Here is a 13,459-nt window from a genome sequence, read left to right on the forward strand (position 1 = left end):
TTATTTATGTAATATATAGTTGGGATTTAATGAGTTCTACTGATTAGTTTAGTTTTTTAAAATTTTATTTTTATTTGGTTTGGTAGTATTAAAAATCTTACCTTTGGCATGCACTTCCTGTCCATAAACCCTTATCTCCTATGTCACGATTTACCATTTCTAATGAGAAATCAAATGTTAAAATGTCAACATAAACCTGTTACATCTAATGCCAATAGGCAGTGAATTGCAATGTTCAGTGATAACATTGACCTCTTAACGATTACCTGTCATGCCACGAGCTGGTACCCCATAATTCACTCAAAATACTTTCTCAAAAAATTCAGTGATCATTTTTCCTTAGCAATTGAAATTTTTCTTATCCAAAGTATGGTTTAAAATTAAAACAATCAAATAGTAACATATTTCACAATAACATGATTAACATTGAATTGCCTTTTGTGTTGTAATGCCTTCATTTTTTACTTGAAGGCCCCTCTCCCAAAAGCTTGTGCTCAGACTTAATATTTTTGCCCAGAGTTGTGACTCTTGGCTGATTATGCAGTCTGAGCCTGTACAATGTACCTAATTTCCCAGGATGCGTCAGCCAAACTGCTGGAGTATTTTTCTTCAGCTTCTAGCAGTTTCAGCTAAATTGTGTTTCAAGATATTTGAAGAAAAGATAGAAGAGAAATTTCAAAAGATTTATTCAGGTAAAGTTTAAAGTGTGTTTTTTAAATGGAGTGGTTGTCTGTGTGTGTGTGAGACAAATAAATGACGGACTGTACTGATTACACACTAATTGTAGTTTTATTTTGATTAAATCTCTGTGAAGCACCTTGAGACTTTTCTTTTTACATTAAAGGCACAATATAAATGCAAGTTGCTTTGTTTTGTATTCAATAAACTTCATAGAATTTATTAAACTAAGCAAGCAACTGTCATGCCTTATCTTGGAATTTAAAAAAAAACTGGAGTTGAATTTTAAAACATTCCAATTACTAGCAGCTATCAGAGACCGAGATAAAGAAATAAAAAAACAAATAAATTGAAATTTTAAAGCAAACAGTAAAACTTTAATTATCAGCTGTGATTTTTTTTTTCATCGTAAATAGAATGTTTTCTTTTTTTTTTTACAGCTATGACACAGAAACAGATAAAATGCACATGTGCACAAGCATGCTCACACTCTCACTACCCCACCCTACCCTCCCCTACCCTCCCCTCACTGCTGATAGAGACTAGGCATTTACCAGTGATCCCCAGTTCTACCAAAGCTCAGGTTTCTCCTCCACAGTAATTCCAGACCAAAAGACCCCCATACTGAAACTCCAGCAGCAGTATAGTCAAACTCCAGGGCCCACAATACAATTTATTTTCAAACTGCAGTTACTGAAATCTAGGACTACCCCCATTGTTGTCAAAATATAAGATGCTTCCTAATACAGATAAACATTACTTCTCCTCCCCTGTAATAGTAAATATCAGCTATGTACCTGCAATTTATAAAGGCTACTATTTTATGGTTTTCACAGAATAATTGACAGTGTTGTGGAATTAAATTCCCGAAGCATCAGTGAAAAATCCCAGAATACCATTTAATAAAATGGAATTTGATTTATTCAAGCACTGTAAGTTAGTGCCAACATGTTATGCCCTAAATGGCATAAACATTCCTATTGTTATAAAATGATGTATCCTCTTATTCATTATAAACACCACTATGAGAGATCTATATTATATACTAAAGGTCTTCTGTATATCGAGCATTTTCTGTAAGTATTGCATTTACTTCCTGTAAGTGCCATACTTAGTTCCTGTCACATTTTCCCACACTTTATGGATAATGCCACTATTGTTGAAAAAACGTGTATCCACTGATTCACCATGGGCAATGTCACAGGAGATTTGCTAGTATCACTTTAGCCTTAAAAGTATTTATGCAATACTGTAAATATCTATAAAGTCAGTAAAAACACTTGCTGTTGATTTGTAAGTATTCTTTGCATTTATCTTCTTTCCTGTAGTACCTTACTAGGAATGGAATAACAGACATTACTAGGGACAATTTTAGCTTCAGTTCAAAAATGAAGGTTGGTGACTTCTATGAAGCCAGAGATGGGCCTCAGGTAATGCTGGTTTTAATTACAGGTAATTAAGAATAATTCGTACTGTTGGCTTTGATCATGGCTTTGGTTTTCATTAGTTGTAAACCATAGATGGTCTCTTCCATTGGCCTCATTGCCAAATGTACTTCATGGTGGGGGACTGAGGGATATAAACCAGGAAGATCTCCGGTTCAATCTCTGGTTTATGCTATTTGCCAATGTTAGCTAGAGTGAGGTACTCAAATGTACTTAGCACCTCTGAGGTAAAGATGGAGAAAATTGTCCAGGCTTTCCTGATGTTTGATATCCACTGACCCCTACTCATGGAACTGTACATGTCTGGGAGGAGAGGTTTATGTTCAGCTATGAGGCCTCCCACTGACGCTGTCCAGGCATACATATAAAAATTGCTTGCCTGAGTAAGGTAAAAGAGGCTGGTTAGTACCTATAAACCATTCCCTAACATGAGTCGCCACCTTAAGGAAGAAGTGTTGTGGGAGAGGGGAAACCTAGACAATTAAGTATTATCTTTGTTGACATGTGACTTGCAAAGGAGAAATTAAATAGTGATAGCAATTTTATAATTAATTCTATATAAATGAGATTTTTAACGTCAATTCATTTGCATGAAGCAATAACATTTGAACATTATTTTGGATCAGAATGGCAATCAACATGTGGAATGTAGAATTAGGTGGAATGGAAGCTTCATAGCTGAATGTTCTACTTTTTACACCAGCAAGACTTCATTACTTCAAGTCTTATTGAAAATATTCAAAGTGATGTAGCAGTGGCGAGAAAATCTTTACTTTTCCTTTTTTTTCTTTTCTTGCTGTATATTATGATCAATGGCCCCAAATGTTATGTCACTTACTTATCCTGGTTTATTATCCAGAGCCTGGTTTAATACTGCACATTTACTCATTGCACTTGTAACACACTATACTAAAAAACAATCCTTAATGCATTCTATGAACACATCCCCTTTTTGATCACAATCATTAGTTTTATCCCACCTGCCTTTGGATTGTTTAAGTCCATCATTTTAGCTTTATTTTATAAATTTCTTTGCATTGTCTACAAATCTTCTATTTATTCTTCAAAATTTTGCGATGTATAATGCACACCCCAAAAAATTGTTACTGACCTCATGTTTCCCCATTCAGTCCAGAGAGACATTTATTTGTCTGAACGCTTCTAATACTGTAATTGTGCCTTTCATTTATAATGTCGCCTTTTTTTGCTTCCTCAGTTTCTCCTGAAAATGTTATAGCCAGGAATGTTTAGTTTGCGGTCTGGTCCTGGCTAAGGTCAAGTTTATGTCAAAGCCAATATGTTTTGCCACCTATAGTAAACGTGGTTTCTTGCTCCCTCTTGTTATCCCTAATGTTATGTGTATTTGTATGTAGACACTAATCCTGATTTTTTTTTTTGTTTATCCTTGGTGACCACCTATTTCTTCCTATTCTTTCCCTCAATATACTTCTCTATCTTCAGTGTTTCTCTCCTTCCTCTAAATGCTAGTACATAAATTTCAACATATAGTTTCAAAAATTTGAACTTTTAATTTTAAAGATCAAGAATTGTGGCTAGTCCAATAATATGTCCTCTTCATGCCCCATTTCCTAGATAGTAATCTAGTGAAGCAGTCTCATAAAAGAGATATCAATTAAAATGTTTTTTTGGGGAAGCAATTCTAATTTATCAGTGCAGATACATGCAGAAAATGAAAGACTTCTATATGCAAAAGGTCAATAACTAACCAGTGTCCTGATGAGGCATTTATATATAGAAATCTTTCGTAGAACATCTGTGAATCTGAGACTCTCGACCAATATATGTGATAGTTATGACCAACTTTAAGCAGTTATTTGTATGTCCATCTTACATAAGGAAGTTGAACCCAGTGCTTTGTGTTTGAAAGCCCTGGCATACAATTCTGTGTTTTCTATCTTATGGGTGCGAATAATATGGAAGCATGATCCCTTGGATTTGGGTATTAAATTTTCCAATTGGAACATTCTTTGCACAGCAAAGTAGATCGAGCTTACAATATAACAAAGGCTATGTTTCTTTGGAGGTTAGATGGAGCATATCATCATAAAACAGGATCTGTAAAATCATGAAGGCTATCCAAAGGATCACCCTTTTACAGCCAACCGATGCAGAAGGCACAAGCCAAAAATAATTCCTCATATTGATGTTTAGAATTGCCTCCTGAGATGCACACCAGCATCAGCCAATACACCCAAACCCACCCATTCAGTACCAGAGTCTTCAGGACTCGTGCATAAATGTAGACTTTTAGAAATTATATATATTCTCTCATTATTACTTTCAACTGGGAAAATTTGAAATTTCAACGAAGAAATTAGGCAAGCCACTTGCTCAGAAGTTAGGCAGGCCACCTGTTTCCAAGCCTCTTCCAGCAATACTTCATAATTATCCAGTACAAGTTCCGTGGATCACTATCTCCTTTGTTTATTTTTTCTTCAAATTCCCAGTAGGCAAGCATCTAGTCTTCACTTGGCTATCTTCTGGGGACTTAAGCCGATAATTTATATGTATTTGTGTGTAAACTAATAACATTTTTAACCAATTGCTTCAAGTCATCTGAAGTTCTTGATGTGGAAAATTGGCATGTTGAATGTTTAAATACCAGCTGAAGGATGAATTGCAAGTCTGGGTTGCATCTATATCTCATTTGGCAAGGAGACAAAGCAATACGTCTGATCTGATCTTAAACACTGACCTAAGACGCCGCCTTCATTTCATGCATTGGGTCACAAACCTGAAGTAGATCATTAATTGCACTTTGTCTGCATGGGCTTTCTGCTACTATGCGGACAAATGAAAAATGGCTGAAAGCAGAAAAGTATTTAGCGTGTTTTGATGCACATATGTCAAACTATCTGTGAAAAGGCCCTGCAGCACTTGAAGTTTAATGTCGATTTAGATATTATCTCTATATTTTGATTGAAGATCCAATAAAAACATTCACAGAAGAATAGTACATGTTGATTTGGGCAAGAAACTGGGAAAAAATAGAATGCAGTTGGGATGTGATTCTTCCCAGTTGTCTAAGCCAGCTGGTAGAATGGTGCTTGCTGGCTCGGCAGCAGGAAGCTATTACCAGTGTGTCAGTTCATTTCTTTCCTTCCCAACATCGTGCTTTGATCTTCACTGCTATATTTCTGCACTGGGCTACACTGGATTATACCGTAAGACTACCTGATGCTTCTCCATCTCTGCTGCTCAAGTTTATTTTTCCTTTTAACTGCGGATGTGTCTCTGCTGAACTGGTTTTTCAGCTCTGCTTAACTTCTTGCGAGCAGCTGTGGTTCACTCGTTCTACTGGTTTTCTACTTTGCTGGTTGCTGGCTGTGGTTTTACAGTGATCTACCGCGATCCACAAACTTGCGTCAATGTCGCTGTCATCTTTCTGCACCACTATCGACTCTCCTTCTGACAGCACATCCTCAAACTCTCTGCACTTCAAATAGCTTCTGGAATTCACTCGACTGCTTTGCACAGCGGTTCGTCGATGCTCCGTGCTGACTCTATCCTGTTTATGTCAGCGTTGTCCTTCCATGGGACTTCTGTATTTAACTCTGGTCTCCCTACTATTGTATCTTATTAACTATTACATTTAAACAGGCCCATGTAGCCTGAGCTTTTCCCCTGTCCATTTGCGTGCGCATTTTGGCTGCCTTTCTGGACCCAAGCCATTCAATACTTTTCCACTTTTCCCCTCTTTCCTTTTTTCTTTATCCCTCCATGACCGTTCTCTCCTGTTGTCATACCTCCTTTTATCTCTTCTTTCTTGGATACTCTGCCCTCCCAAATCCCTACCCCAATCCTTCATTACTCTTCGACCTTCTGACTCGCATGCCGCTGTCCCAGGCTGGACTCCCTCCTAGATAAGCCTACAGCTTCCCTCTGTGCCTCTCTTGGCATCCTACGAAGGACCCATCGAGGCACTCGCCACTGCCTCCTTACGGACAGCAACCCCAACTGTCCCATTCTACTCCCTCGCGGACCTTCCCCATTCCATTGCCAATCTACTCCCTGTCCAACTCATCTCCACCCCCCCATCCCAGCGCCGACCCTGTGGATGCTGGCAATGGGGCAGCTATCACTGATCCTCTCCGCATCTCCTTCCAGAATGTCCGTTTGCTTGCGAACAAGGCCTTTCCCATCCACGAGCTTATTGTGGATGATGGCATCGACATCATGGCCCTGATGGAAACTTGGTTGAGGGGCGATGACACCTTACCCTTAACTGAAGCCTCCCCGCCTGGCTATACCTTCCACCACTTGCCCCGCTCAGACCGCCGTGGTGGTGGTGTGACTCTCAGCAGCAAATCACACCTTGGTCTGTCCCCCGACTCCTCCAGCACTTTCTTCTCCTTTGAGTATCTCACCTTATTCCAACCCTCTCGCCTCTCATTTAAAATTCTTATTCTCTACCGCCCACCCAAATATCATAAAAATGTTATTACTGATATTTCTTCACTACTTTCCTGCCTCTGCCTCTGCACAGAACGACTTCCCATCCTCGGTGATTTCAACCTCCATCTCAATTCATCAAGCTCTCTCTCCTCTGAGTTCATTCGCCTCCTGTCCTCCCTTAATCTTTCCCTCCATGTAAATTCCCCAACCCATATTCACAGCCAACCCCTCGACCTTGCCATCTCTCATGGCCTCGCTACTCCCATCGTGTCAATCGCGGATAAGGCCATCTCTGACCACTTTCTTATGTCGCTCTCCACCCACATCCCCCTTCCATTGCCCCCCGGCAACCCTACCTCCTTCTGTTTCCCCCCTCCCCTGAAAAAAAACTCCTGACTCTCTTACAACTGCACTTATGAACTCCCAACTGTCCAGCCTTTGGTCCTCCATTTACCATGACATTTCTGCAGCTACTGATCTGCTCAATCATACCCTCACCGCCACCTTTGACGCCCTAGTTCCTGTTAAAACAATTACTCTCTGTCACCCTGGTACAGCCCTGATCTTCGTTCCCTTAAGTCCAAGGGCTGCAGACTTGAACAGATATGGTGGACAACTGGTTTAGCCATTCACGTCCAAATTTGACTGGACCACATAAAGCATTATCGGGTCCTGCTCTCGTCTGCCAAAATTGCTCACTATTTAAGAATCATTCTGGAATGTAAAGATAAACCCTGGCTTCTATTCGCCACTGTTAACCGTCTTTTTAAACCCCTCTCTGCAATCTCCACCCTCATCTCCGACAATGTGTGAGGAGCTCATGGACTACTTTGTCTCTAATATTAAGACCATCCGTTCGGTCGCCTCTGTCTCTTCCCTTCCTTCCCCTAGTCCACCGGGCCAAACTTCCTCTAAGGATCGCCCCGTCCTAGCCCTTGCCTCACATCTTTCTTCAGTTTTTCTCCGATCTCCCCTTATGACTTTCCCGATCTTGTCCTGTCCATGAGACCCACATCCTGCTCCCTTGTCCCTATTCTCACCAACTGCTGACCATCCAACTTCCTTTTCTGGCTCCCATGTTAACTGACATTGTTAATGGTTCTCTCTCCTCAGGTACTGTGCCCCTCTCCCTCAAATATGCCGTCATCACCCTCTCCTCAAAAAAGCAACCCTCGACCCTTCCGTCCTTGCAAACTACTGCCCCATCTCCAACCTTCCTTTCCTCTCCAAAGTCCTTGAACATGTTGCCTCCCAAATCCGTGCCCATCTTTCCCTCAATTCCATGTTTGAAGTCCTCCAATCTGGTTTCCGTGCCTGCCACAGCACCAAAACAGCTCTCATCAATATCACAAATGACATCCTTTGTGACTGTGACAATGGCAAACTATCGTTCCTCGTCTTTCATGACTTGTCTGCAGCCTTTGACATGGTTGACCACTCTATCCTTCTCCAACGCCTCTACACCGTTGTCCATCTGGGGGGGACTGCACTCGCCTGGTTCCATTCTTATCTATCTAATCATAGCCAGAAAATCACCCACAATGGCTTCTATTCCCGCCCCCACATCGTTACCTCTGGTGTCCCCCAAGAATCTATCCTTGGGCCTGTCCTATTTCTCATTTACATGTTGCCCCTTGATGACATAATCCGAAAACACAGCGTCAGTCTCCACATGTACGCTGATAACACCCAGCTCTACCTCACTACCACTTCTCTCAACCCCTCCATGGTCTCTAAATTGTCAGACTGCTTGTCCAACATCAAATTCTGGGTGAGCAGAAATTTTCTCCAATTAAATATTGGGAAGACCGAAGCCATTGTTTTCAGTTCCCGCCATGAACTCCATTCCCTAGCCACTGACTCCATCCCTCTCCCCAACTTCTGTCTGAGGTTGAACCAGACTGTTTGCCACCTTGGTGTCATATTTGACCCTGAAATGAGCTTTCGACCACATATCCGCAGTGTAACTAAGACCACCTATTTCCACCTCCGTAACATCGCCTGACTCCGCCCTTGCCTCAGCTCATCCGCTGCTGAAGCCCTCATCCATGCCTTTATTAGCTCTAGACTTGACTATTCCAATGCACTCTTGGCTGGCCTCCACATTCTAAAGATGATCTAAAATTCGGCTGCCCATGTCCTAACTCACACCAAGTCCTGCTCACCCATCACCCCTGTACTCACTGACCTACATTGGCTCCCAGTTAAGCAATGCCTCGATTTCAAAATTCTCATCCTTGTTTTCAAATCCATCCATGGCCTCACCCCTCCCTATCTCTAATCTCTTCCAGCCTCAACCCCCCCCCCGAGATGTCTGTGCTCCTCTAATTCTGCCCTCTTGAGCATCCCTGATTATAATCACTCAACCATTGGTGGCTGTGCCTTCTGTTGCCTCGGCCCCAAGCTCTAGATCTCCCTGCCTAACCCTCTCTGCCTCTCTACCTCTCTTTCCTCCTTCAAGGCGCTTCTTGAAACATACCTCTTTGACCAAGGTCCTACCCTAATTTCTCCATATGCGGCTCTGTGTAATTTCTTTTATCTCATAATACTCCTGTGAAGTGCCTTGGGACATTTCACTTCATTAAAGGCACTATATAAATACACGTTGTTGTTGTGATTCAAATTTTGTGAATGTTCATGTCTGCAGATTATCATGTTTTATGGAAGGTTATTGGCGAGTAGAGAGCGGTTTTGGATGATAATGTATTGCTTTGATGGAAACGGTCCCCCTGCGCCCAGTAAAGAATGTTCTTCAAGGTCAATAGCTGTAGCAGTGAAAGGGTAATTTTATACTTTTTTCTTTTTGGGACATTCGCAAGATGTAGTACAGAGGAAAGGATACTGTGGATTGTGTACTAAATGAGAATTTGCTTGCGATGTTACAGCAGCATAAACATTTTTGTTTGGGTGAACAGGACACAAAAACTATCAAATACAGTGTCCAAAAAACAGTTCAGAAAGAAGCAGAATTTTGGGATGTGCAGCTATAACTCTCGAGGTTATTCCAAAATAATCTATATTTCTTCTTCATTCCCTGGGATGTGGGCATCGCTGTCGAAGACCAGCATTTATTGCCCATCCCTAATTGCCCTTAAGGAGGTAGTGGTGAGCCACCATCTTGAACCACTTCAGTCCATGTAGTGAAAGTACTCCCACAATGCTGTTAGGGAGGGAGTTCCAGGATTTTGACCCAACGACTGTGAAGGAATGGTGATATCTTTCCAAGTTAGGATGGTGTGTGACTTGGAAGGGAACTTGGAGGTGATGGCGTTCCCTTGCGCTTGCTGCCCTTGTCCTTTTAGAGGTCGTGGGTTTGGGAGGTGCTGTCGAAGAAGTCTTGGCAAGTTGCTGCAGTGTATCTTGTAGATGATGCACATTGCAGCCATGGTGTGCCAGTGGTGGAGGGAGTGAATGTTTAAGGTGATGGATGGAATGCCAAGCGGGCTGCTTTGTCCTGGATGGTGTCAAACTTCTTTAGTGTTGTTGAAGCTGCACTCATCCAGACAAGTGGAGAGTATTCCATTACATTCCTGACTTGTGCCTTGTAGATGGTGGTAAGGCTTTGGGGAGTCAGGATGTGAGACATTCACCACAGAATATCCATCCTCTGACCTGCTCCGGTAGCCACAGTATTTATGTGGCTGGTCCAGTTAAGTTTCTGGTCAATGGTGTCCCCCAGGATGTTGCTGCTGGAGGATTGGGCGATGGGGAGGTGGTTAGATACTCTCTTGTCAGAGATAATCATTGCCTAGCGCTTGTGTGGCGTGAATATTACTTGCCACTTAACATCCCAAGCCTGAATGTCGTCCAGGTCTTGCTGCATGTGGGCACGGACTGCTTCATTATCTGAGGAGTTAGGACCACATGGAGCATTGTTTGCAGTTTTGTTCTGCCTATTTTAGAAAAAATGTTAAGTTGTTGAAAGAAGCGCTTTAGGGACAGAGCTATGATGAGAGCTTAGCTATCATGGATCTTTTTTCTCTGAGAAGCTGAGTGATAGGTGATCTGATAGAAATATTTAAGATTGAGGGATGTGAAGAATCCAAATTCAGATAGGTTTTTCTGCTATGTGCAAAATTAAAGAGCAGGGAGCCTTAGGGGGGAATTTTTAACACCCAAGGATGGGTGGATTGGGGCAGGTGAGAAGGTTACAATGTTAAAATGCTCAAACCCCCTCCAAACCGCCCTCGGTGGCGAGTTGCAGGCGGACAACCAAACCACTCTCAGGAGGCGGATCGGTCACTAAAATCTTTTAAGGAGGCTGCGTGCCTCCATTTCAATTGAATTTTTATTTTTAATACATGGAGGCCGGGATTCCCAGGCCTCGGGAATCTCAGCAGGTAAAAGGAGGCGAGAAGGGCCGAATCCATGAGGTAAGTGACTTTGTTGAACTGCTCATGGACAAGGAAGAGCAAGAGTGTTTCCCCGAGACCCAACAAGCTTATCTCCACAGGATCGGACACTTGCAATCAGTCGACTCCCAACGCCCCCTCCTCGATCATTCCGATCACCAACCGCCCCCCCCCGCCCACTCCACCGCGATGCCAGGCTTGCCTGACAACGATTCTGTGACTCATTTCCAGCTCGACATACAGCCAGCCTGTTAATCTGGCTCATTGTCAGGCGGAAACCTGTACAAAAAATGTAAAAGAAGTCCTGCCATTAAATTTGTCAGATGTGCAGGAAACCCTTACTTCCGGATTTCCTGTCTGAAATTCCTCCCTCCGTGCAGCCAGTAAGACTTGAATTATATTATGGATTGCACACTGCCCACCATGAGCGAGCAGTGTGCATGTGCATGCTCTCCTCCCCCAACCAGCTTTTTTTTTACATTAGGAAAGAGCAGACAGAATGTCTAGGTATAAACTTTGTACTGAAAATGCTTAATGTTAACGAGTGTCAGCTTGACTCAGTGACAGCACTCTCGATGCAAGCCTCACTTAACCTTGGCTGGCACTTAAGTGCGGTACTGAGAGAGTGCTGCATTGTTGGGGATGCTATCTTTCAGATGACATGTTGATTTGGGGTCTTGTCTATCTGTTCAGATGGATATCAAAGTTTTGAGAAAAGCATGGGGAGTTCTCCCAGTGTCCAGGCCAACAGTTGTCCCTGTTTCAACACCAAAAAACAAAGTAATTAGTCATTATCTAATTGATGTTTGTGGGACTTTGCTGTGCACAAATTTGCTGCTGCGTATGCCTATATAACAAGAACTATACTTCAGAAGTAATTCATTAGTTGGAAAACATTTTTGAATGTCCTAAAATATGCTGTATAAGTGCAAGTTCTTTTTCTTCAATCTTTGCAGTTTTGCATTGATTGAACTTGAGTGCAAACAGATGTATTTTGACACGGCTCTGTTAACATTTTCTGTAGCTCTGAGACATACACAATCCCTTCTTATTGGCACCATTTTGACATAGTGTTCCTCTTTTTATCCCCAGTAACATTATCCTCCATGACCTTCTACATATTAGTTCAGTGTAAATTAATTTTTTTACTTAGCAATTTAGTTTTATTTAAAAACCTGTATAAAGCTGAGATTTTTTAATTTATAGAATCAATAATCATGTTATAGCGTGTTTCTTTTTGGAACAAAAGTAATTTTTAATGAAGAGGGAGAAAATAACTATCCCCATTAAGATAGATTTAACTTGCAAAAGTTATAGAAAGTAGTCTATTTGGAACAAAACTAAATATCAATCAGATGGCACTACTATAACGGTATGGGAAAGAGAAGTTCTGCGGTTTGAGGATTTAAGTCTCTTCGAGGCAGTCACCCCTAATGATTTTACTTGTGACACTATTCAATTTCTAAATGATTTATGGAGGATACTTAATGTAAAAAAATGAGGAATACTGTATTAAAAAGTGAATAATCAATTTAGCTGTGATGATCATAAGCTTTAATTTAGCACAATTTGTTATTAAAAAAAATTGCAGTTTAGACTAATTAAAAAAATCTTTAATAAAAATTATTTCAGGGTATGCAGTGGTGCCATTTAAAAAATGAGGAAATAATGCCAAAAATAAAGGCAATGGAAGGACGGCGAGGTCGCCCACCAAATCCAGAAAAGCAACGTGCTAGGGATGAATCCAAAATGAGACGTCGCAAAGGCAGACCACCAAATATTGCAAGGCCAGACTACCAAAAAAACAGTGATGCAAAACTGTTACGAAAATTGGAAGCCCAAGGTAAGCATATAGCAATTGAATGCATTGCATTTCATTATCAAATGTAAATTACTTGATGGATTGTATTTTTTCAAATATATGTAGCCTATGCAAGGAAAGCAGCAGAATTAAAGATGATTCAGAAACTTGAAAAGCAAGCATTGGCACAGAGAGCTAAAGAAGCTAGAAAACAACAAGGTTAGTACTGAAATTTGTTTTTTATTGGGATCGTCACCTTTTGTACAAAAAAAATCAAATTTGGATTGCTTATTTAGACCAGCTGAATTTACTGGGCAAATATTCTTTCCAGCAATAATGGCAGCAGAAGAAAAACGGAAACAAAAGGAACAGCTAAAGATGATGAGACAGCAGGTACTCCTATATGTTTCATTTGCTGCTTTAAAAATTTTCCACATTAGCTTTTTTGCACATTTGCTTAGTACTTTTGGTCACATATTTACATGTTCAGTCTCTCTATGTTTATTCACCCCACACACGTTAATGAATGCATTGTAGACAATCTACTTCCAGTCTATTAATATTGCTCTTAAATTAGGGAGTATTATTTTATTCTACTCTTTTTTTGGCACTTCATCAGCTATAATAGAACTTGAAGTGCCAGATTGGAGAGGAGTTTGTGTTTCTGCAACGGGCTGTAACTTCTGTAATGAACTGTGATTGATATGTACAGTTGATGTATTCATCTGTCAGTTAAACACAGTTATGTGTATATTTCTGGAAATAGC

The 13,459-nt window shown here is 41.0% G+C and overlaps 1 protein-coding gene across 11 annotated transcripts in view; it reads left to right on the forward strand.

Annotated features, from left to right (window-relative positions):
• The window catches only part of LOC139259802 (bromodomain adjacent to zinc finger domain protein 2B-like), a 441,395-nt gene that overhangs the window by 288,769 nt on the left and 139,167 nt on the right, over positions 1–13,459 (forward strand). For 9 of the 11 annotated variants that reach the window (XM_070875573.1, XM_070875574.1, XM_070875583.1 and 6 more), the window contains 4 exons: positions 2,007–2,108; positions 12,524–12,734; positions 12,819–12,911; positions 13,024–13,085. In XM_070875573.1, the coding sequence (XP_070731674.1) occupies positions 2,007–2,108; positions 12,524–12,734; positions 12,819–12,911; positions 13,024–13,085 (468 nt within the window). The remainder of the gene's footprint in view (positions 1–2,006; positions 2,109–12,523; positions 12,735–12,818; positions 12,912–13,023; positions 13,086–13,459) is intronic. The other 2 variants (XM_070875578.1, XM_070875581.1) reach the window with 1 other exon arrangement.

The sequence above is a fragment of the Pristiophorus japonicus genome, chromosome 3 (assembly GCF_044704955.1).
Source record: "Pristiophorus japonicus isolate sPriJap1 chromosome 3, sPriJap1.hap1, whole genome shotgun sequence".
Lineage (NCBI taxonomy): Eukaryota > Metazoa > Chordata > Chondrichthyes > Pristiophoridae > Pristiophorus > Pristiophorus japonicus.